At 57.3% G+C, this 23,011-nt stretch overlaps 1 protein-coding gene and 2 long non-coding RNA genes across 5 annotated transcripts in view; all 3 read right to left on the bottom strand.

Moving 5' to 3' along the window:
* Nucleotides 1-7,004, bottom strand: part of LOC112663894 (uncharacterized) — a 30,522-nt gene extending 23,518 nt beyond the window's left edge. The window contains exon 1 of one of the 2 annotated variants that reach the window (XR_003139433.3): nucleotides 851-7,004. This is a non-coding gene — a long non-coding RNA (uncharacterized LOC112663894). The remainder of the gene's footprint in view (nucleotides 1-850) is intronic. The other variant, XR_004806189.2, reaches the window with a different exon arrangement.
* Nucleotides 7,005-8,225: 1,221 nt separating this feature from the next.
* On the bottom strand, nucleotides 8,226-9,266 carry LOC125752733 (uncharacterized). The gene is made up of 2 exons (XR_007402876.1): nucleotides 8,627-9,266; nucleotides 8,226-8,543 (listed from the first exon to the last, which is right to left on the bottom strand). It is a non-coding gene; the product is annotated as an uncharacterized LOC125752733 (long non-coding RNA).
* Nucleotides 9,267-10,798: 1,532 nt separating this feature from the next.
* On the bottom strand, nucleotides 10,799-22,616 carry INKA2 (inka box actin regulator 2). 2 transcript variants are annotated; one of them, XM_025452885.3, is made up of 3 exons: nucleotides 22,539-22,596; nucleotides 14,433-14,603; nucleotides 10,799-12,026 (listed from the first exon to the last, which is right to left on the bottom strand). In XM_025452885.3, exons 1-3 carry the CDS (start codon nucleotides 22,572-22,574, stop codon nucleotides 11,208-11,210), a joined length of 1,026 nt encoding a protein of 341 aa, XP_025308670.1. In that variant the 5' UTR covers nucleotides 22,575-22,596; the 3' UTR covers nucleotides 10,799-11,207. The 2 variants fall into 2 exon arrangements, with proteins under 2 accessions (XP_025308670.1, XP_025308672.1); XM_025452887.3 differs by lacking the exon at nucleotides 14,433-14,603 and having other exon boundaries at nucleotides 22,539-22,616.
* Between the last annotated feature and the right edge of the window lie 395 nt (nucleotides 22,617-23,011).

The following is a 23,011-nucleotide window of genomic DNA, read 5'->3' as shown; positions in this document are numbered from 1 at the left end:
TCAAACTTACTTTATAATAGATTGAAGAATTTGAGAGAAGTGAGAAAAAGTGAAAAAGCGTATAAAGAATGTGTTGGTTACTTTTGCTTCGACTATGTATGAAGTAGTATGGTAGACATATGGAAAAGATTGCTAAGTTAAAATTGTAGCTGGCTATTCAGTGGTGCTTTCTTTTCCTTCCCAGTTGTTTTTCTCTACAAAGGTGGCGCTTAATGAGGACATGGATCTGGGGAATCGATGTGACTTACATGTTCTCCATAGAGGTAGAGCAGAACAGCTTGTCGGCCAGTTGAGTGCTGGCGACGGAAAGAAACAAGCTGAGAAAACCCTGTGCCTTGTCCCTGAATACTGAAAAGGAGACTAGTCCTAGAAAGTCTACATCACTGCTCAGGGATCTAGATATTGTCTCATTGCAACTAGGTGTGAAGTAGTGTTCATGCCTTGCTGAGACTTTCCAGGAATGTGGTCAGGCCATCGGTTACTAAATTGAGATTTAGGAATAAGATTTCAAATGTAAGCTCTGACCAACCTGAGAAAATGTTAAAATATTGTTTAAAAAAAATTGGAAATTGTATTCTTTTGAGTTTCTAATAAATTTAGTTAACTAATACTTTCCTTCTACTGATCCAGTTACACATATGTCTGGGATTGAGGGGCCAAAAATCTAATAAATGCAACAATTTTTTTAAATTAAAATAAGTAAGTGAAGCATTAAGGCCAGTCCAGGCCAAGGTGGCATATTTTAAGGTCCTCTACAGCCATTCTGCTTGAAAACTCACCTCTCAGACATTCCTTTGGACTTAAAGTCATAGACAAACATCACACATTAGTAAAAGTTGCTAAATATTACCTGTTACATCTGTGACATAGGCTGTGTGGTTACTTGCCAGATAGGTTAGAAATCATTAAATAACAGTAACTCCCAAGTTACAATACGATGGATTAACAGCATCAATTTGTCCTCAGTTTGAGAGCATGATGGGGAGAATGACAGTGCTGGATTCCTTTGTCATGTCTCACACAGTCCACTTGGGACACAGCAGAAATGTGAAGAGACACGCCCTGTGGGGCACAGCAATATGCAGGGCAGGACCCGCTGAAGTCAGGGAGATGCGTTACTATCCCAAGGAAATCTGCCACTGCTGAGGGAGGTGGAAAGGTGGCCTGTCAGAAAGGGAGGTGGGCCTGCTTCCGTTGATCCCTGTGTGGATTCTGTAGTCTTGGCTCCAGAGGGGAGCATGCCCAAAATTAACATGTATTTGATGTATTTTTTATGGCTGAAAAGTCCAAAAGCTCTCAAGGATATGATATATGAACCTCATACTATATGATAAATATCTAAGAACTGACACCATGTTCATATCTGTGACTCTAAGTATGAGTGACCTAGAATCTAGAGGAGGCTTGATGTCACAGTTGATAATTCTTTTCCCCACTAAAACACAGATGACTTTAATGGCTTACTAGTCGTGCCCCCAAACAATCTAGTTTTAGAGACTAACAGTAAATACGCAAGTTATGATTTTAGCCTCCATCAGGGGGAGCTTTGGTACCAAATACTTCTACTGGTATTTAAGGAATAGGATGGAGCCAGTCCATCTGTTCTTATGAATAAACACTGCTTGCTTCACAAAGAGGCATAAAGGCCTTTCCTCAAAAGTTTGCAATCTACCGGGCAGGAAAGATAGGTAAGAAGTTCATCAGAGGTATGAAAATACTGTAATTTATTAAACTGTGGGCACATAGTTCTCTTAGGAATGTTTGGAGAAATACGGGTGTTGGTCTGTTACTCTCTTTCCCCTACGGCTTTAAATCTTCTCTTCCTGGCCTCTTGATCTGCCATCATAACTGACCACCTTTTACCCCTCAGTGAGACAGTCCGTTTCTTTGAAGTTAGAATGTACTTGGGAAAAGTTAGTCCTTGGGAAGGTCCTAGTCTTTATTTTATTACCAGCATTATTAAGACAGGTTATGTGGGCTGGAGCTAGTTCTCTCCACATAGGAACATTCTTCATTATCTGGACCTGCCCAGTTTCAAATATTTTGTCTCATTTTCCTCATTAAGTACACATACATTTGTCAGTTCATGTATCTGATTTGTTTTTAGGATTGAGGGACAGAAAGAAGGATTACCTCAGTGTTTTCCTTGGTAAGCAGTCACAGTAGAATGCTAAAAGACATAAAATACGCTCTTATAAGTTATATGTATGTGGTGAAACCAAAGTGTGAAGAGATTGCCTGGTATTTGAAGGAGGAAAATAGCTCATAAAATAACCTTTTGTTTTATTTGGGTCTTGTATTTATTTAAGGTGCTACTTAAATGTGTATTAAAATAGCCCTCCTTGACTCAGCCCCCAACTTAAAAGGGCAGAGTGATTTGGGTACTTGTCTATGATCTGGAAAAATCCCATCTTGTACAGGGAAGGAAATGAATGTGAGCTTTGAGGTAGTCCAACCACCAAGCTTTTAGTATTTCTATCCCACCAAAATGGAAAAAAATACAAGGCATTCTTGGAAACATAGTACAGATATTACACTGAATATGCTTTTTTTTTCTTTACTGCAGTTTCCTCTTGGGCTTGCTGAATGCTCAGTCCATTTATTTAATGCCATGTCTTGCTAAAATATTCTTGTTGAGAACAGCTGGAGACTTTGAACTGGATGCCTAGTTCTGTTTTCAGGGAAGGCAACATGGATTCTGCTTTGCAGACCTTAAGAAGAGCTTTGAAAGGAAATTGGAATATAGTTCTCTGGCTTTTCAAGAAGAAGCCTCCTGTGGTTCTGGGCTTAAGGTATGACATACATTTCCTGCTAATTGCTTCTCTTAAGAAGCATGGGCAGGGCTGTTCCTCTTGAGGAAAAACCTTAATAAACCTTCTTGGGGTTTTTTTTTTTTTTTTTAAGATTTTATTTATTCATGAGAGAGACAGAGGCAGAGACACAGGCAGAGGGAGAAGCAGGCTCCATGCAGGGAGCCCGACACAGGACTTGATCCCAGGTCTCCAGGACCACACCCTGGGCTGAAGGCGGGGCCAAACCGCTGAGCTGAGGCTGCCCAAACCTTGTTTAAGCAGTGATGTGACTCTTCTTTTGAGCAGTTGTTTTATTAATATATATTTTTTAATTTATTTATTTTTTTGGTAAAGCTTAACCATGCACAAGTTCTTGTGCTTACTTTTAACCACGTAAAAATTCTTGTAGGGCATAGAAAGCAGATGATCCTTAGAGGCCCTTCAGTAAATAGATGTGTCTGCTCTATGCCCTGTGCTTATCTGCACGTTGGGGATAGAGCAGTGAATAATACAAAAGAAAATATTTTCTCTTGTGGAATCTTTGGCAGAGACAGGAAGTGTTGCACATGGGCGTGTGCATATGTGTGCACAATGAAGAGTGGAGAAGAGTTAAGAGGATAGGAGTGCTGAGCGGAGAGAATGTTGCCTAAATTGCTGTTTGCGTAAATATCTGAAATGTGCAGCCCACACAACTACCTTCTGTGGCTTGGAAAGGGTCTGCAAATGCCACGAAGTAGACGTGTGCCTACATGTTGAAGTGCTAGCATTGGCTGCCTGGGGTCCACAGAAAGGACTTCAACAAGGGGTAGAGAGAACATGATCTGACTCAACCTCTCATCAGGATACTAGGGCTGCTGAGTTGAGAATAGCCTGTGGAGGGGCAAGGGTGGAAACAGAGACTGGTTAGGAGAAAGCAGAGCCAGCAGAACCTCCCGACTCGAGTGTGAGAGAGAGCAGTCAAGGATGACTCCCAAGATTTTTTGCCAGTAATCAAGATAGCAAAGATTATGGCAGGAGCAAGTCCAGGGGTTCCATCTTGGACATACCAAGGGTTAGGAATGGGTTGGGTTCTAGACTTGCGCCGAAGGTGTCTGGCAGTGTCTGGAATTGAGACGAAGAGATCTCGACGGGAGATTCACAGTGAACATTGAAGAACGTGGGGCTGAGTAGGACCCCTAGTGTTGGTTGTAGATAGAGACGTCCAGGGATTCGGTCACGAGGTTGGGAGGTAGAGAGGAATTGGCAAAGGAGAACGTGAAGCTCACTCTGGTGACCTCGATGGACGTCAGTGGAAGGATAGGGGGCACTGGAGACATGAGGTGTGGGCATGTGTGGGTGCTCTAATGGGAGTGGGCCACCCAGGGGGCCTGCGAGATGGAATCCTAGCATTCAGCACAGGGGCTGAGCTGGAGAGCAGCGGCTGAGGAAAGGCAGTGGTGGGGTTGTAGAAACTGGGAGGGCACAAAAACCTAGTAAGAAGCACCGTAAAGAGGTGTGGTACAGAGTAGTAGGGGCAGAGGGACCGATACTTTCTGCTCTGGGAGAGCCCAAGTGCTTCAGGGACGGGAGCTCCAACTAAGCCTTAGGGGATAGAATTTGCAGAAAACGGGAGCAAGAAGTTGGCATTAGTGTGGAAGTGATGGGCCAGGGAGTGGCGTGGGGCCGCCCTGCGGCAGGCCTGGAAACACAGTGGGTGTGTGGTCAGGTGAGCTAGGAGTGCAGGGCCTGCCGCTCACCAGGGGCCACAGAGAAAGTCTGGATGGGGACATTGCAGAAGGGATCAAAGACGGGTGCAGGGGTGACTCCCCGTGGATGACAGTCTTCATGTCCCCCTTTCTCTAATGAAGATGATCCGACTCCATGGTCACCATCATCCTCAAACCAAAGCTCAGTTTAGAAGGGAGCCAGCCTTAATACTCTAGCGCCCAAAGGTGCTAGAAAGGATAGAGGTGACAAATCTTTGCTCACTCCCTGCTCTGCTTTACCTGACACAGTTCTGCTCCCCTTAGACCTCTGGCACCTCGAGGGCACACGGCAACCTCCCGTTTTCTTCTCCCGGCTCTTCTCCCGGCTCTCCTTCTGGCTCTCAACCTCGCAGTGTGACAGCAGCCTCTGGCCCCCAGCCATCCCCGGGCATCCACCGTGGTGATTGGGGAGTCTCCTAAGGGGGCTTCAGTCCACCCTGTTGGGCAGCTGCCAGCTTTCCCATCAAGGTCCATCATCCAGGCCTTCCCTCGTCAGGGGGAAGAAAGGCACAGGCCACACTGTAGCCCCTTGCATCACCAGCGTCCCCAGTCGGGTGGGGTGGCCACCGAGACTAAGGGGATGCTAACTAAGCACACACCCCTTCCCACTAGGGCAAACAGGCCTTTTTGGGGGGAGGGGAGGCTACATCTGGCGAAGTTTATGGAAGATACTTGATCCCCACACTCCCCACAGGGTCCCAAGGCCAGAGGATGTGGATTCTTTGGGCCCTTGAAATCTCTGATGCAGAGCGTAACCCCTTATTTTCTTCCCCTTGCCATATAAATGGACTTAATAGATGCTCTGGAATCTCGGACCAGAGAGTCTAAGGCCCGTCTAAGCCCTTCGGGCCCAGTGCTCTCTGGGACAGTGAGCAGGTTCCCGGCTTCAAGTGAGTGCTCACACGCAGGTTCCCAGCCTGAGGCCACGTAGGGATCCTGGTGCTACACTTGGAGGAATCTCTGTTGCTTTTCTTCGAAAAAATTGTGCCTGATACCGTCCTCTTTCCCACCACTTGTTCACAAATGGCCACAAATGCCGCGGTGAGGGCAGCTCCGTCGCTATGAAACAATGCCTGGAGTGTGGCCAGGAGCAGGCTGGGTAGGGAGTCTGAACACCCAATTCGTGACTTCCTTCCCGTTACCCCACCCAGGCCGACCCTTCACAGTCACAGTCGGGGAAGGAGAGGTGAGCAGACTCAATGTCCCCAAGAGAGGTGGTGGTCCCTGGCCATGCAGGTCAGGAAACACTCCTGGGGAGGGTCAGCCGTCAGCGCCCAACTGGACAAGGACACAAGCCAGGTCACCAAGGCCAGTGGAACAGAGCAGGCAGAAACAGGGACAGTTTGGAGGCCGGGGGAGAGCGATGGGGACCCATTTGAGACAGAGCAGGCCTGGGAGAGCAGGGGCGGCCGTGGCCATCTGAGGACCCAAGCTCTGGGCAGCCTGATGACACTGAGGCGTGAGAACAGAACCGGCCTGGGAGGCTAGGATGGCGACGCCAAAGGGACAGGTGGCAGACAGAGACTGCACGACAGCTTGGGGACGGGCTAGGAACAGGGTTTGTCGGCTGTCCTGACAGTGGGCCCGGGAGCAGCTGGGGCGGCCCTGACCACGGCCTTCCTGGCTCAGGGGCCCAGCTTAGAGGTCACAGTCACCCCGAGAGCTCTGTGCTCAGTGCTGGAGATACGGACATGGTGAGTTGTGGGGTCCTTGCCACCCCAGAGGTGCCCCTGCTTACAGAGGAAGACCTGTGGTTGGGCCTACAGGTGCGAGGCCCAGGGAGGGCTCACAGAGGAGGTGCCCTTTAACCAGCCCTGAAAGCCCAATAAGTAGCCAGTCTGAGGCCACGGGAAACCTGGGGTCTCTGAGAATAGCTAATGGAAAGACCTCGAGGCCAAAAGGCCAGGCCTGGAGCCTTGGGTGCACCTCCCTGGAGGCTGTAGGAGCAGCTGACGGCTGACGGGCAGGCCAGGCCAGGTGAGAGGAGTCCCAGTGCCTTGAAGACATTGCCTCCCCTCCCTGCTTGCCCCATGGGCAGCATTTCCTGGAGGCTGCAGCCTGGAGGAGGTGAGCAGGGCGAGGGCAGAGCCACTAACAGGAGGACAGAACCTGACCTTCCCTGGAGGAAGACCCCTTCCCCCACAAGCAGGGCAGCTGTGGGGGAGGGGCAGTGGCACCTGCTGGGTCGGAACCAGAACTTCCGCTCCGCAAGCAGGTGGAGACTGCTGGGGGGCAGGGAGAGGGGTAGGGGCAGGGAGAAGGGTGGTGGGGGGCAGCCCGGAGCTGGGCAGCAGAGCTGGAGACCCAGAGCATGCAGGAGGTGACTTCTGGAAAATGTCCCATAGGCTCTGGGAATGGGTCAGTCAAGCCTGGTGGGGGGGGGAGTTGCAGATCCAGAGAGAACGGGTTCTGTGGGGTGGAAGCCTGAGGCCGTGGTAGCAGAGATCTGCCCCCTCCTGCTCTCCCCACCCCCCTTGTCGCCTCCTGTTGCCCCTGCCCCCTCCTGCCCCCATGTACTCCCCCCTGCTCCCCTCACACCCCCAGCTCCCCCACCCCCCACCACCTCCTGCTCCCCTGCTCCCTCCCACCCCCACCCATCTCCCCCTTGCCCCCCATCTTCACCGCCCCCCATCGCCTCCTGCCCCCTCCTTGCCCCTTCCTGCACCCAAGTTCACAGTCCCCTGCCAGACAGTTGCCCCAAGCACTGCGGTGCCACACAGAAGCCTCTCTGACGGGACACAGGGGCCTTCAGAGGGACCGGGTGGAGGTGGTAGCGGGGCCAGCAGGAGGCAGACAAGGTGGGGGAGTTGGCGGAGGGGGGCGGTGAGTGTGACTGCCTCCAGGATGCCTGGCCGGCTCAGTCAGCGGAGCCTGCGACTCTGATCCCAGGGTCCTGAGTCCAAGCCTCACATCAGGTGTACAGATTAGTTTAAGAATAAGAATAGGGATCCCTGGGTGGCGCAGCGGTTTGGCGCCTGCCTTTGGCCCAGGGCGCGATCCTGGAGACCCGGGATCGAATCCCACGTCGGGCTCCCGGTGCATGGAGCCTGCTTCTCCCTCTGCCTGTGTCTCTGCCTCTCTCTCTGTGTGTGACTATCATAAATAATAAATAAAAATTTTAAAAAAGAATAAGAATAAAGCAAAATAAAACCAGTACCCAGAGGGTGCCTGCAGTCTGAGGTCCTCAAGGGGCACCTGAGCCATGAGACCCCCTGTGAGGGGCAGTCAGGGCACCTCCCACCCCATGGGGTGCACCCTAGTAGGACAGCCACAAGCACCTTTAGGCCGTCAGTCCCCAGGGTGACTGGGGGAGGTCGGGGGTGAGGTGCAGGCCGTGCGGGGGACTGCAGTGACCAAGGACCTTAGGAGCAGAGAGCAGAGCAGGGAGGGCTGGACCGTCCCTGAGGCCTCACAACCTGGCTCATCTGACTCTCCAGGCCCTGCCGGGAGTGTGCGGGGCCTGCAGGGTGGCAGGAGGACTGCTGGGTGTGGGAGGGGTGGCAGGGCCACCTGGAGCACATCCTCGGCCACTGGGGTCCTCAGGCGTCATCTCTGAGCTCGGCCCCCCTGCTGCCTTCTCCCCCCACGCCACGTCATCCTCCACAAGAAAGTGTCAATTGTTTGCCATTTGGCAAATAGCAGCCCAGCTGGGTTACATGTTCACAATGTACAAAAACACCAGAGGGGAGACAGTAGAGACACCTGCTGTCTTCCCCGATCCCAGCCCCAGTCCAGGGAGCCCATCCAGCCAGTATACATTTTTTTTTTTTTTAACAGAGGAGGGAGAACTCAAGCTCCAGTGAAAGTTTATATTGTTTTTTTTTCCCTCGTGGTTTTGCTCTGGTTCACAGGGTCGGCGCCTGAACCGCAGGCCTGAGGTGCCGTGGGGAGCTTTTGCTGTGTTCTAGACTGTGCACTGCGGCCTTCGAATCTGCAGAGCCTTGCCTTGTCCGCATGTCAGAGACCAGAAAGCCGAGGCTTGGAGAGGTCAAGCAGCACACTGGAGCTGACCGGGACAGAAAGGGGTCGCACATCCTGTTTGACTCCAGCCCCCGTGCTCATTCCATGGTCCTGGCAGGAGTGCCTTACCTGCTCCGGGGGGACGGGGGAGGTGCCCCGCGGTGCACTGGAAGCCGGACCCCCGCCACCCAAAGGCTCGAGCTGTGGAGGCCCTGCAGGGAGTGCTGCAACCTGGGCAAGACTGGGGTGCATTCCCGAATGGGGAGCGAGGGGGATGTGGTGGGGACGAAGCCCGACCGGGCCTCCGCTCCTCTGGGCAAGTCCAGGTCGGGCTCACCCTGAGGGGTGGGTGCCGGGGAAGCGCTCGGGGCCCGGCGGGGTGGGGGGCTCCACGCGGCGAGGGTAGCGAAGGCGCCCCGCTTACTTGCGTGTCCTGGTTGGCCGGAGAGTGAGCCCCAGGGGCCGAGCGAGCCCTCAGCCCCCTCTGCCCCACCCTGCGCCTTCCGCAGCACCTGGGCCGGGCGGGTGCAGGCGCCTCCCCGAGAGGGCAGCGTCGCAGCGCCCAGGGGGACCCGGGATCACCCCACTCATCAGCCGCGCGTGGTTAACACGGGCAGGGGGCAGGTTTTGTTGTCGTTCCTCTTGACTTGGCTCCTGGAGCAGACGTGGCTACTCTGCGCAGCGCGCCCAGGCTCGAGGCCCGGAGCCACCCGGTCACTTCTCCGAGGTCTCCGCACACATGCACGCATGCACAGCTCCACCACCACCAGCAGCAGCACCAGCACCGCCACCAGCACTGCCACCAGCACCGCCACCAGCACCCTGGCAGCCGAAGCCACCGGGCCTTCACCCCGCACTGAAGCATCACCACGCCCTCCCTGGGGAGACAGGATGAGCAGGGGCTTGCTCCTCCAGAAAGGGCTGGCTCAGTCGGCAAACTCCATACTCCGGGAGGGCAGAAGGCTGTTCTGCCGCCAGCCAATCCTGTTTCAAATCTTGCTCTTGCATGAATTGGCAGGCCGATCTGGGCAGCCCTTAGGACCCCTATGAACCTCCACTGATCCACCAAGAAGACAACCCTTTCTAGGGTCAGTCTAGAAAGGCCTGTTTTGCACGCTGCCCGGCAAATAGCAAGCACTGAATAAATAAATTTAGCACCTTCCTTCGTGTGGCTCCCGCCACCAAAGCATGAAACATCCACCATTTGGCAGAGGGGATCTGAGGGTGATGGAAGCCTCCTCCCTCCTCCAGCTTGGTCTCCAGGGCTCTGGAAGGCACAAAGAGCCTTTCTTGGGATTATTCTCCTCCAATTTGCCGTTAATGCTCTGAGGGCAGGAAGGCGGCCTGCACCTAACTGCAGTTGTCACCCCACCCCCATCAGGTAGAGGGGAGCTCAGTGGGGGGGGAGTGGCGACGGGGCGGTCTGGCCCCCAAGGGGACCCACAGTGTCTGTCCCCAGCCAGCAGCTGGCAGCACACGTGGGGTGGGAGGGCCATGCGGTATAGGGCAGAGCCACCGCTGGCCCTTCCCTCCCCTCCAGTTGGGGTCCGGTCTCCCAGGAGGTGCCTCCATGCCCCATGGGGAGTTGGGCACCTAAAAATGCGTGCGTGCCTCTGAGGGGCACCCCTTCCCTCCAGGGGACCCCTGCCTGTGTCTTGGGGGCGGGAGCCAGGGAAGGGGCATGGGGGTGGGGATGCTGCTGCCCTTGGTCTGGGGCTCCAGGCCTGCCCCCTGCCGCCCTGCCCTCCTGCTTCCTGCCCACAGGTGGCACATCCAGGCGGCCTCGGCCTCGTTGGCTGGAAGACAGGGAAACATCTGCCTTACTTGCTTCCTCAAGAGGTGGCGATGGCTAGGAAAGGGCTTTCCAGCATTTAAAGTGTTACACAGGGCAGCCCGGAGGGCTCAGTGGTTTAGTGCCGCCTTCAGCCCAGGCCGTGATCCTGGGGACCCGGGATGGAGTCCCCTTATTGGCTCCCTGCGTGGAGCCTGCTTCTCCCTGTGCCTGTGTCTCTGCCTCTCTCTCTGCGTGTGTCTCTCATGAATAAATAAGTAAAATCTTTAAAGACAAACAATAACAAAAAAAAGTGCTGTACACATCTTTCCTGTGCCTTTGAAAGATCCAGGGCCATCTCTAGGTCCCCGCAGGTCCACTCCACCCATTTTTCAGGCCCGGGTGTGGCCAGAATCTTGAAGGCGACAGGGAGAGGTGGGATGGGGAAGGCTCCTCTCTCCTGCTCCCAATCCCGGGAGGGCTGGCGTTGCACACCTGTGCCAAGGAGCCCACGGTGATGAGGTTGGGGATGACAGAGACACAGACGAGGTCTTTATTGGGAGCCTCTGGGGGGGACCAGAGACCCCAGCACTCTAATCTTACAGAATGTTCAACTGAGGTCTTTGGGGGCAGGGAAGGATCAAGATTGCCCACTGCTCTGTTCCTGCCCCTCTCGTCACCTGCAGCCCCAAGGTGAGTACCCCCCTGCCACGTCTCTCCATGCCCAGGAGCCCTCACCTCCTCAACAGCCCCCCCCCCACCCCCAGCCTGACTCAACCATACACAACCCTCAGCTCCAGACACTCTCGCTGTCTCGCCCTCCTTCCTGGGGGAAAGGAACTCAGGAGTTCGGCTTTCGAAAGCCATAGCGCCCGCAGCCCACGCTTCCCGGCACACGGGGCCCGCTCTGGGGCTCGGTCAACTTTCTGTCTCCGGGACTCAGACCCAAACAGCCGTGTTGACATCAAAGCCAGAAGGCGACGGCTCCAGGGCCTTGGGGCAGCTGGCGGCGGGGCCTTCCCCGCGTCTGGGCCCTGCGGTGCCCGGGAAGGGGAACCGTCCGGGGCCCTTGGGATGGCTCCGCTTCTTGGCCTTGTGCGAGCGGGCGGCCCTGGGCTCGGAGGCCGCGGGGGCTGCCCAGCCCGGCTTCTCCTTCAGCAGCCTGTCCCGGTCCGGCCGCACGCTGCGCAGGAACTTCCTAAAGATGTTCGCCGTGAGAGAGAACCTGCGGCCCAGCTCCCGGGGCTGGCTCCTCTCCCCTCGGGGCTCCCCCATCTCCCCCTTCTCCGCCCCCTTCTCCAGCTCCGGCAGGTCCAGCCAGTTGCCCACCAGGTCCGCAAAGACGTTGTCCCCCAGCACCAGCGGCTGTCGGTTCCGGCCCCGGGACATCAACGTGGAGGTCCAGTCTTCGGGTTCCAGTGGCTCTGGCCCCGGCTGCGTGCGGCCCTGGTGCCCTGCAGGCTGTGCCCCGGGGAGGGGCCGCACCCCGCACCCGCACCCGCACCCGCACGCGCTGCCGGCGGCCCGAAGCTCGGTGCCCAGAGGAAGGCACCTGGAGGCGCACTGCGCTGCGGCGGCCCAGCCAGCGGGCTCCGGCTGCGCTCCGGGGCTCCCTGGGCCCCCTGGGGCTGTGCTCCCTGCAGAGATGTCCAGCCGTTCCAGCGCCGCCTGCACCTGGAGGAGCTTCAGTTCCTGCAGGGCACCCATCATGCAGTTCATCTGATCCTGCAAGTCATCGCCCACTTCCTTCATGGACACCTGCAGGGGAGGGAAAGCGCAGGGCAGGCCGGTGAGCCTGGGGGGGCGGAGGATGGGGAGCCACGGGGTGGGGGGTAGCTCAGGCCTGTGAGCCTGGGGGGGTGCGGAGGATGGGGAGCCACGGGGTGGGGGGGGAGCTCAGGCCGGTGAGCCTGGGGGGGGGGGCGGAGGATGGGGAGCCACGGGGGTGGGAGCGCCACCCTCACCACCAGGACCTAGAGCCCTTGCTGCCCAAGCCCACGCCCGCGGGGTCACTCCAGCCTGCCCTGACCCTCCGTGGGGCCCAGCACAAAGCGAGTCAGAGCTGGAAAAGGAGGTGCCTTAACGCTGACAGGTGCACCCCAGAAACACTAGTGGCAGCTGCACAGCCCTGAAGATATGGACACGGAGATCAGCCCGTCTACCTTCGGGCTCACCAGGCCACGAGGAGGCGGCCAGTCTTGTTGCCACCGTACAGATGAGGGAGCGAAGCCCATCAGTGACTTGCTCAGGGTTACATGGATGGTAAGAGGTGGAGCTGAGGGTGCTTCGAGGGTGCACGGAGTTGTGCCGGGCGCCTTTGGACTTTCCCGCGCCCGTGCTCCTCTCTGGAGCCTCCCCAACGCTGACCACCCCCGACGCTGACCAGGGCGAAGCCGCGACAGTTGGGAATTCACCCCATGACAGGAAGGGAGCTGAGGGCCCTCTGGGCACCACCTCTTATGATCTTCCTATAAATCCCACAAGGCTGCTCTTACTGTCCTTATTTTAATGAGGTAAGGAGGGGGCGAGGGGTGAGGTCAGCTGCCTGAGGTCACAGCTCACCCCCGGGACGCAAGCAGCCCCACTTGGAATGCTACCAAGCGCTGGCTACTTCACACGGCTGGCCCTGGCGTGGGCTTTGGGGCCCCTTTGTCTCCCCCAGGGCAGCAGACGAAGGAGAGGGACAGGAGGGCAGGACAGGGAGCTCAGATTCCCAAAGACAAAGAGTAGGCCTGGGGCTCCTTCCCTGTGCACACCTGGCGAGTCAGGAGGGAGACAAGGCGCCCAGAGCCCCATGAGCAGCAGCTCTCCCTGCGGCAGCCCTCCTCGCCCCTTCCCTGCCTCCCAAACACCTGCTCTCCTCCAGCGACTCCAGTGCTCCTTCTGCCCACCTCCCGTGCTCAGGCCAGGAGTGGAGACGAGGGAAGTCAGCCTCCCAGCCTCCCATAGGCATGAGGCCCGGGGCCCAGGTGGCAGCTGGAAGAGGCTGAGAGGGTGAGGGCCGTGCATGGGGGCCACGCGTGGCAGCCGTGCAGGGACTGCTGCTCTGATGACATTCTCGTCCCAGTGGCCTGGGTCCTGCCGGCTCCTGCCCAGGATCTGCTCTGCTCCCAACAGCACACCCGGCGGGAGGGGACCAGCTATCTCTGAAGCTCCCCCAGGGACCCACTGGGATCATCTCACCCCCAGCCTTGTCCTAACGCACGGAACCAAGCCCACGGGTGCAGAGGTGGGGGGTCAGGATGACAGGCACATGGATGCTCAGGACTGCCCTGGCAGGTGACCCCCTTAGGCTGTGGGTTCAGGGCCCCCCTGCCAATGCAGCCAGCGCAGGGTGGGGGACGGGGGATGGGACTGAGTCAGCCACACCGACTGCCCAGGGACTAATGTCCCTGAAGGCAAGGACAGCTTTGCTGGGTGGTGGCTGCAGGCCACGGTGATCCTGGGACAGGCCAGTGGCGGCTGCAGCAGCAGGGGACATGGCCTGGGAGGCGGCTGTGCCTGTGGACAGCCCCCTGCTCTGACCCCTCTGGGTTCCAGCCTGCTGACCCCTTCTCCTTTTGGAGGCTGCTGGCCCGCAACTGGGAAGACCCAGGGCAGAGTTGTGGAGAAGGAGACCCAAAGCCTCAAACCACAGTCATTGAGCTCTCTGCCTGCCATCTGCTTCTCTGATCCCCTTCCCTTGTCACCTCAACCCGGACCTCAGAGCTACTTTCGGCTTTTCCACTCAAGGCCCCTACTCGGGTCCCCAGATGCCTCACATCTGCTTTGCCATCTCCCGGAAGGAAGGCCCTTGGGCCACCAGGCCAGGCTTCCCAGGCCACGCCTGTGATCGTGCCACCTGGAGGCCCACGTCTGTTCCCGTGCATGCCCCATGCTGCGTTGGAACCTTCTCGGAGACAGCGACAGCTCACCCCCCCACCCCCATCCCTCGGTGCTGGCTTACACCGCCCAGCCTCCTGCACATGTAAGTGCTCAGCGGTTCATGAAACGTTCAGGGAGCCTCCACCACTGAGGGCAGCGGCCAAGACCCACAAATTGTTACTGTCTCCCCAGGTCCTAGCTAGCACCCTGCCCCTGCCACACCCCCACAAAGCATGTATTGAGTACCACTGAATACCCAAGTCAGCTCTCCAGATGTGCTGCCCGCAGACAATGACGCACCCCACAGGGAGAAAGAGGCAGGGAGATGGCTAGTGGCTTCATTTCACCAACAGGCAAGGAGTCTGAGGCTTGCAGGCTTCCTTCCAGAAGGCTGAACACAGTCCAGGTCAGATCAGAGGCAGTGGGAGGAATGAAATGCCCCCATTCAATCTCTTCCAGTATGGAAAAATCCTGAGGAAATAACGCTGACATTTTGTACCCTTTTCCAGGGAGAATGACTGTGTGGGTATGTATGAATGTGGAGCCGCCCGGGAAACAGAAGCCCCATTTAGGTTAACAGGAGATGGAATTATACCCGGGTGGAAAGTGAGACCCTGTGTTGTTAAGGTCTTGGGTTCTAGAGATAGAACGCACGGAGTTCAAATCCCCACTCTGCTCCACAGAAGCTGTGGGACCTGCCCTGGCGGTTTAAACTGCTGCTCACTTTCTTCGTTCTTCAAAATGGGAATAAGAGTTTCTGCTTCCTAAAGCTCTGGCCAGCTGAGGTGACATAATGAGTGTGTACGCATGGCCCGGAGGGGAGTGCTTAGGGTTATCATAAGACTTCTAGGAACTTCCAGGACAGTTCTTCCTCGGGAGACCTTAACACACAGCAACGATAGGATCCTGTTCATCGGGTGGGTCCCATCAAGGAGGAACTTGTCGCTGCCCTGCTCCTTCTGTCCCAGCCACCCCTGCCCCCACAGAGTAAGAGCCCAAGAGGGAAAGGGAAACCCCACGCCCTCTTGCCCATTCTCAGGCCGGCCTGGCTGTCCAGCCACCGTGCAGACACTGAGTGCAGAAGGCAGCTGTGGGAGGGAAGGCCAGAGGAGAAGGAAGTGTAGGGGAGGCAGTCGGGGAGGCAGGAGCATCAGCTGGGTCTCCACTGAGCAAGCTGCCTTTCCTGGCCCCAAGGGGAATGATGTCACCCAGGGAGAAAGAGCCAGAGGGCAAGCTTCTGTCTTGCTCTGGAGTGTGGGACCTTCTCAGATCCCAGGATTTCTCTTGCCTTCAGAACCTAAGAGGGAGCCGGGGAGGGGGGCGGGGGGGAGGAGGGAAGCAGAGGGGAGAGGCCTAATCAGAGAAGATCCCAAAGCAGAAATTGCCACCGCTAAATCCCAAACTCTGGGCTGTAGGGGGCTGAACTCTTCCCCAGCCTTCCAATGCCAGAGCTTCAGGCCCGTCTTCAGGACAGGGCCCAATCACACCCAACCTGCCCTCAGGGGCCACTTGGAAAAGTCCTAAGAGGGTCTAACTGGTTCCAATTGGTCTGAGTGGGAGTGGATCTAACAGCCATCCCCCTCCCCACACCCCGTGCAGCCCTGGTCCCACTGATGTGCACACATGCCAGGGCTGACCGGTTCCACTCAACAGCACATCTGGGAGCGATTCCGTGCTGAAAACCCCAGGAGGCTCTCACCACTGTCCTTGCCAGCACCCCCTGCACCCACCCAGCATCTCCTCCATCCGGGCACATCCTAGGCCTCGAAAAGTTTCATTCTAAAGCTGTTCTTCATGTCGTGCTTCAGGCTTTCCCACTGCAGTTCACACTTCCTCCGTGTAGGAGAGCTGGAAGGCCACTGGGCATGCACCCTCCGAGCATCTGTAAGGAGCCCACGGAGTCCCAGCTGCCAACCTGGAGCCCTCTGGCTATACAGTGATAAGCTCTGCCCTCTTGCTTTGTCAGATACCCCACTGTATGGATCAAGAAACAGGATCTACAGGGCCCCTGGGTGGCTCAGGGGCTGAGCATCTGCCTTGGCTCAGGGTGTGATCCTGGGTTCTGGGATTGAGTCCCATATTGGGCTCCCCGCAGGGAGCCTGCTTCTCCCTCTGCCTCTCTCTGTGTGTGTGTGTGTGTGTCTCTCATGAATAAATAAATATAATCTTGAAAGAAAGAAAGAAAGAAAGAAAGAAAGAAAGAAAGAAAGAAAGAAAGAAAGAAAGAAAGAAGGAAAGGAAAGAAGGAAAGAAGGAAGGAAGGAAGGAAGGAAGGAAGGAAGGAAGGAAGGAAGGAAGGAAGGAAGGAAGGAACAGGCTCTGAGAAGTGGGTTTTCTTCCTCAGCACCCTTCCCTAGACTTCCTTTGCCATTTTCACCCTATGTATGACCTACATATTCCTACTTAATGTTTCGTGTAAAGCTAACTGCTGGTATAAACAAATGTATTGGGGTAGGAACTTATATGAAATGCATATACTTGCCATAAACAGAACGTAACTATCTAAAACTCCAAGTTTGTCATCTGATGATCACTTGACATCACCTGGGTGCCTCCAGCAGAAAGACAGATCTATTGCCCGGGCCCCAAGGTGTATTGGTGGGAAGACTGGGACCCCAAGCCAGGCCCACAGACAGGCCAATGGGTGTTCCAGGTCATCAGGATGTGGCTTCTCAGCCTCACCAGGCTGTTGTGAGAAGAGACCAGGATAGTCAATGCTATGGCAAAGTGGAAAGCGCAGTTATCCTGGAGTGGGAGGGAGGAGGAGCGTGGAGCCTTGGAGGGTCAACACCCAATTCGGTTGCTTTCCACCGACAGCGCCTCTCCCCTGAATCACATGGAGGAGGAAGGACGTGTCTGTTTGGAGCCAAAGGGGAAGATGCCGCCAGAAAGCAGATCCCCCACCCCACACCTGCAGCCCTGTGCCCTCCAGAGGTGGTGGGGTCAGCTGCAGCTGCCCACGTACAGCGCCGTCACCTGGGCACTCGCCTGGCCTGTGGGCAATGGGGGGGGGGGCAGAGGGTGGGAGTGGGATGCCAGCATCCCCAGCAACCTTCCTGAGCCTCTCCTAGGTCCCCGATGGGTACCCCAGCTGTGCCGTCCAACCATCCATCTCACGCCCTCTCGGCTCCGCCAGAATCCTTTGACACAGGCTCCGGCCTCGCCCGTGGCCCTGGCAGCATGCCCTGCCTCGCTCCCCCCGCCGCCCCGTGACTCACAAGACCCCCACACAGTTCCTTCAGCCCCTCTGGACGCCGCTAGGAGGTTCAGGGCCGGAAATGGGAAAAGCCCTGCTTCTGCCAATTGGCCTGTTCTCCTGTCCAGTGAATGGGGACCTTCAGGGTGCCCTGCTCTTGGCTGCAACGTGCGACAGGAAGGTAAAGCAGCAACTGTGCCAAGAGCTGGAGGAGGGTGGAGGGTAAAGAAAGAAGGAAGTGTGCAACGGATGAGCCGGCTCCTGACTGGAAGATCTATGGGGGGGCATATGCTGGGGCAAGGGGCAGCCACTGGAGGGGGCCAGTCCTGTCCCGCAAGGAGCTGGCCTCCCCCAACCAGCAGCCGGCGTCAGCTCCTGTCCTCTGCGGGCCATCTGATGCAGACCTGCAGGGTCATCTTCCTCCTCTACTCTCTGCTCCAGGCCGTCACAGTCCCCTGTGTGAGCTCTGTCATAGCTCATCCTGCAGCCTCATCCTCCCCCGCCCTGCTCCCCCCCCAACTCCCCCTGCACCTCTGAGACACCAGGGCACACCTCTCAGCAGGTTCCTCACAATGCTACAGAGAAGGGCAGGCTCTTGCACAGCACCCAAGGTCCCCATGGGCTGCTCTCAGCACCTCTCCCAGCCCCGATGCTCACCAACATCTCCGCACAGGCCCATGTCCTCAGCCGAACTGCGGCAGTCTCCCAGCATCCCCGCCACACGGCCCTCCAGGGCCCCACTACTTCCATCTCTGCCCATTGCTCCTGTTGCTTCATTATCTGCCTGGAATGCTATTTTCCTCCCATTCACTTCTCCGCTTATCCCTCAAGGTCAAGCTCAAACGCTACCTCTCCCCAGAGTTTTCCCTGATCCCCTGGCTGGACATCATCTCTCCCTTCTCACAGCACTGTGCCTGGCCTTTCACGTAGCCCACACCCCCTACTTCTGTGCGGGGCTCATGCTTACATGTGCTGGTAAGTTCTGCGGTCACTGGCTAGGTTTGAAGTCTGGCTCTGTCTCACCGGCTACGACCTTGGCCAAGTCACTTGACCCCCCATGTCTCCTTTATAGAATGGGAATACTGGAAGTACAGCTTCTTCCAGTTGCTCTGGCAAGTAAATGACACGGCCCATTATATGCTTGGCGTATCGGGGAGTGTCGACATCAACAGGTGGTATTTTTATTACCTCCCCCACTGGACAGCGAGTTCCCTGAAGGCAGGATTCCTGTCTGTGTATATTTGTGACCAAGTGCTCACGTCCGGTCAGGTGCTTTAAACATCAGATGAACTCCATTCATGTGTCCTGGAATGAGTGACTCGTGCACGCCAGTGCGATGGACCTGTCAGGAGTGTGCTGTGTGCCTAAGACACAATGGGCCCTCTGTTGTGCACTGAGAATGGACAGCTGCCATTTCATCTTCACACTGGCTGCGTAAAGTGGGTGCGTTTAAAACCCCATTTTAGGGCAGCCCTGGTGGCTCAGCGGTTTAGTGCCTGCCTTCAGCCCAGGGCGTGATCCTGGAGACCCCGGATCGAGTCCCACGTCGGGCTCCCTGCATGGAGCCTGCCTCTCCCTCTGCCTGTATCTCTGCCTCTCTCTCTCTCTATCTCTGTCTCTCATGAATAAATAAAATCTTTAAAAAAAATAAAAAATAAATAAACCCCATTTTAGGGGGGCCTGGGGCTCAAATGGTGAAGCGTCTGCCTTTGGCTCAGGTCACAATGCCAGGGCCCTGGGATGGAGCCCCACGTCCCCTGCTTGGCAGGGAGCCTGCTGCCCCCTCTCCCTCTCCTGCTGCTCTGCCTACTTGTGTTTGCTCTCATGCGCTTTCTCTCTCTGCCAAATAAATTAATAAATTTTTTTTAAAAATTAAAAATCCCATTTTACAGATGAGAAAAGCCCCCCTCACACAGGGGGCTTAAGTGATCTGCCTAGGTGACACAGAGCCAGGGGCTGAGTTCAAGCTGGCCTGCCCCCAAGTCCCACGCCCACACTCCTCCCTCACTGGCCCCACCCCGTTCCTCCCCTTAGCTCTAAACACCAAAGGAGGCCACATTAGGAGATCCTTGGCAAAAACTGTTTTCTGCCACAGGAAATCTGCTCTTTGGTCTCCAGAGCTGAGGGCTGCTCCTCCTGTATCTCTTCTATCACCTTCTTTTGTCCTTATCTTGCTTCTAGGTCCTTGTCCTCCTCCGCAGGTCAGAACCTCCTGAACTTGTGGCCATTCCTGGCTAGATAAACGCCTTCTAGGAATACCAAATTGTCCTACAAGGACCATCTCTGACCCCCAGAGAAGTCCCTCTGCTGCCTCATCATGCGTCAGTCAGCTGGGACAGGCCTTACAGAAGCTGGCCTCCATCAACCTCCTCCTCCTCAAGGAAGCCCTCCCGGCCTGGATAGACTTCATGAGCCCCTATCACTCGGCCTTTACACGCTCTATGTGCTCCACACTGACACTGACTCATGAGGAACACCCTATGAGCATCTTACAGCTGCAGCTTCTGTGTTCCTGTGTCTACCCCATTTGTTGGAAGCCCTCAAGGGAGCAGTGTGTAAGAACAGCTGGTCCCAAGGCCTTGTGTTCATGCAGGGCCTCTCTCTGGCGGCTGGAGGGGAGAGAGAGATGCTCCCTGCTGAGCTGTTAAGCCCTGACCCCCTCCTAATGAGGAAGTGTGTCAGCCCTTACTACTCTCCTGCCATGTGTCATCCCTAAAATGGATCCCTGTCCCCTTCCAGGCAGGGGGAAGGTTCTCTAGACACCAGCCTAACTGAGCCAGGATCCACAAACCCTTAGCCACCCCACAGTGCTCACTTGTTACAGTTCACATTGTCAGCTCCGAGAAATTGAGGAATTCTGCTACTTTGGTTTTCAGGAACCCACACTCCTTGACTAGATTTTCTGGGCCAAGGATGGGGCCAGGATGCAGGAGGGAGACACAGAATACCCTTCACAAAAATAATTTCACAACCTGTTAATGTTTCCTTTTCCAGCAGGTTAACCCGGTTATCTGTAGAACGCAGGCATCTGGAAGGGATTTAGCGGCATAAATGAACGTGGACCCTGACTGGTATCACGAATGCCACTCCTGAGCACATACTAACTTGAGGCAAAGCCGTCAACGCAGTCCTCCTCTACCTGGGATAACACGCGGGCCCCACTGCCTGCCCCCACCCTCACAAGCTCACGACACACAGTATGCCTTTCCCACCCCATTGCAGGCCTGAGTTCTGAATAAAATCTTCCCAACCGCCCACCCCCCCCAACCAAAAAAAAAAAAAAATCTTCCCACTCTAGTCACAAACGAGCTGCACCGAAGTCAATCCCCACAGCCTTCAGAGAAGCCAAAGGGCTGAGCCTGGGCTAACTAACTCAAAGCTCTACTTTCCTCTTCATCCCACCAAGGAAAACCGAGGCACTGAGATTCGGTTCCGCTACCTAAGCACTAGGCTGAGGTGTTGGGGAGCAAAGGAGACTCTAATTCCCGTCACTTGCTCTGTCTTATTTCTGGGCAGCCTGGCACTGGGGAGGAGGCGGAGCACCCGGGAGTGGGGAGGCGAGGGTGCCGAGATCTCCCATCTGAGTGTCATTCTGGGCCTCAGGCCAGGCATTTGGCTTCCTCTCCAAAAGAGTCAAAGGCTGAAACTGCTCAGACAAAGGGCCAAATGAAAGCTAATGGGGAACTCGGTGACTTCAGCCTCTCCCCTTCCTTCTCCTGGGGACGGGGGCTCAAGTCCTTGGCAGGAGAGGGTGCAAATCAAGACCTGGAGCTCAGTTCTGTGCAGATTCCTATTTGCCTTTTTTATTCTCCTGGCATCCACAGACTGTCTTCCTCCCCTCAACCCCTCCCACCTAGGGTGCTATAAAAAATGCAAATCAGTAGGATTTTAAAATTCAAGCCTATGCCAGGAACACCCACAAACCCTCTATTAAAGCAGATCCTGAGGTGGGTGGTGTGGTCCCAGATTCCAAGCATAAAAAGAGGACTCTATTAGATTCTTTTTTCAGCATGGGCCTTGGACTTCAGACATTATCTGTGATGACCTTGACTTTTCTTTCTGGTAGTGGACAAATGAATGGGAAGAGTCAGAGTTGGGGCGGGGGGTGCTGGGCTGACCATCCCCAAACCAGCATGGGAACTGCGGGAAAACCAGCAGGGGACGGGACCTGGTGGAGACTCCTCCATCCCTCACTGAAGCTGCACTTCTCTGAGTAACTTTCCCATCTGAGAGTCACCGCAAAAAGGGATTGGGGAGGAAGTCCCCGAGAAGTGACCTTTGCCCTGAGAAGGCAGAGTCTGCAGTGGAACAGACAGGACAAGTGCCTGCGGGCCTTGACCAGGGAGCTCGGGAGGACACCTGCTCTGCAAGCTGCCCGGCCCCCACCCCCAGACTGGCCCCTCTACAGCTGCCAAGTTCTGTGGTGGTGAGAGGAGGAGGACAGAGCCTGCAGGGGGGAGAGGCTGTCATGGAATCTGCAGCCAGGTCTGCTGCTGGGGCTGGGGCTGGGGCTGGGGCTGGGTGCGCCCGGCTCTGGAAAGTGGGAAGACAGACTGGGGGAGAATAGCGAGGAGAGAAACTAAAGGAACAAAAAGAGGCAGAGGCAAAATCACGGGAGGGGGTCGACTGGGGGGGAGGTGGGGGCGAGGTCTTGGGGCGCCCATGCGTGAATTCGGGTGGGCGCAGGGACCAGGTGGCAGGTGTGTGTGCGGGGCTGGAGGGTCCACGAAGTTGGTGCGCGGCCGCCTGGCAGGGCTGGGGCGCCCCTCCCCTCACTCGGGCGACCCCGGGGCCGGGCTGGGCTCCCCGTGCCGGGCTCCGCGCCCCCGCGCGCCCCCCGCCCCCGCCCCGCGGCGCCCTCCTCCCGCGCGGGCCTCCCCCGGCCCTGCAGCCGCGGCCCCTCCCTGCTGGACGCGCCCCGGCCCCGGCCCCCGCCCGCCGCCTGCCCCCGCGGCCGCGCCGGCTCTGCCAGGCCCGGGGGCTCCCCGCCGGCCAGCGGGCCCCGGCAGCGTCCGTCCTCGGGGCGCCCCGCATCTCGCCGCCTGCTCTGGGCGCCTCCCGCAACCCTCGGCTGCGAGTCTCCTCGCGGCCCCCGCCCCTCGGCCCGGCGCGGCCAGGTGCCGTCGGGGCGCAGCCGTCCCCCCTCCCCGCCCCGGCCCGCCCCTCCCCGGCCCGCCCCGCCCCGGCCGGCCCGCCCGCCGCGCTCTCACCAGCTCCTGCTTGAGGCGGCGCAGGTAGCAGTCCATCGCCCCGCGCCCCGCGCCCCGCGCCCCGGCCCGACTCGGAGCCGCTCCGCCGGCGCTGGCTGCGCGCGGTCCGTGCGGGGGGCGGAGGAAGAGTGGGGCAGCCTATGAGAATTCAGGGGGGACGCCTGCAGCCAATGAGACGGACGCGCGGGGGGCGCGGGCGGGGCGCGGCGCGGGGACCCCGAGGCGGGGGGGCGCGCGGCTGGGGCCGCGGCTCCGGGGCGGGCGGGGCGGGGCGGGCGGGGGCGCGGGGCTCGGGGCTGCCCCGACGGCCCCGCAGCGCGCGTGATCCCTGTGCGCCGAGGGGGACCCGTTCCCGGGCGGGCTCCGTGAGAGGCCGGGAGCCCTCGTCTCAACCCTGTCTCCAAACTCCGACCAGAAAAGGAGCATCCTCCACCCGAGCCGCCCGTCAGCCGCCCCGAACCCCGCAGCGGGCC

This window comes from Canis lupus, chromosome 17, assembly GCF_003254725.2.
Source record: "Canis lupus dingo isolate Sandy chromosome 17, ASM325472v2, whole genome shotgun sequence".
NCBI classification, from domain to species: Eukaryota; Metazoa; Chordata; class Mammalia; order Carnivora; family Canidae; genus Canis; species Canis lupus.
Note: the sequence above shows the minus strand (reverse complement) of the source record. Positions and strands in the feature narration are given on the sequence as shown.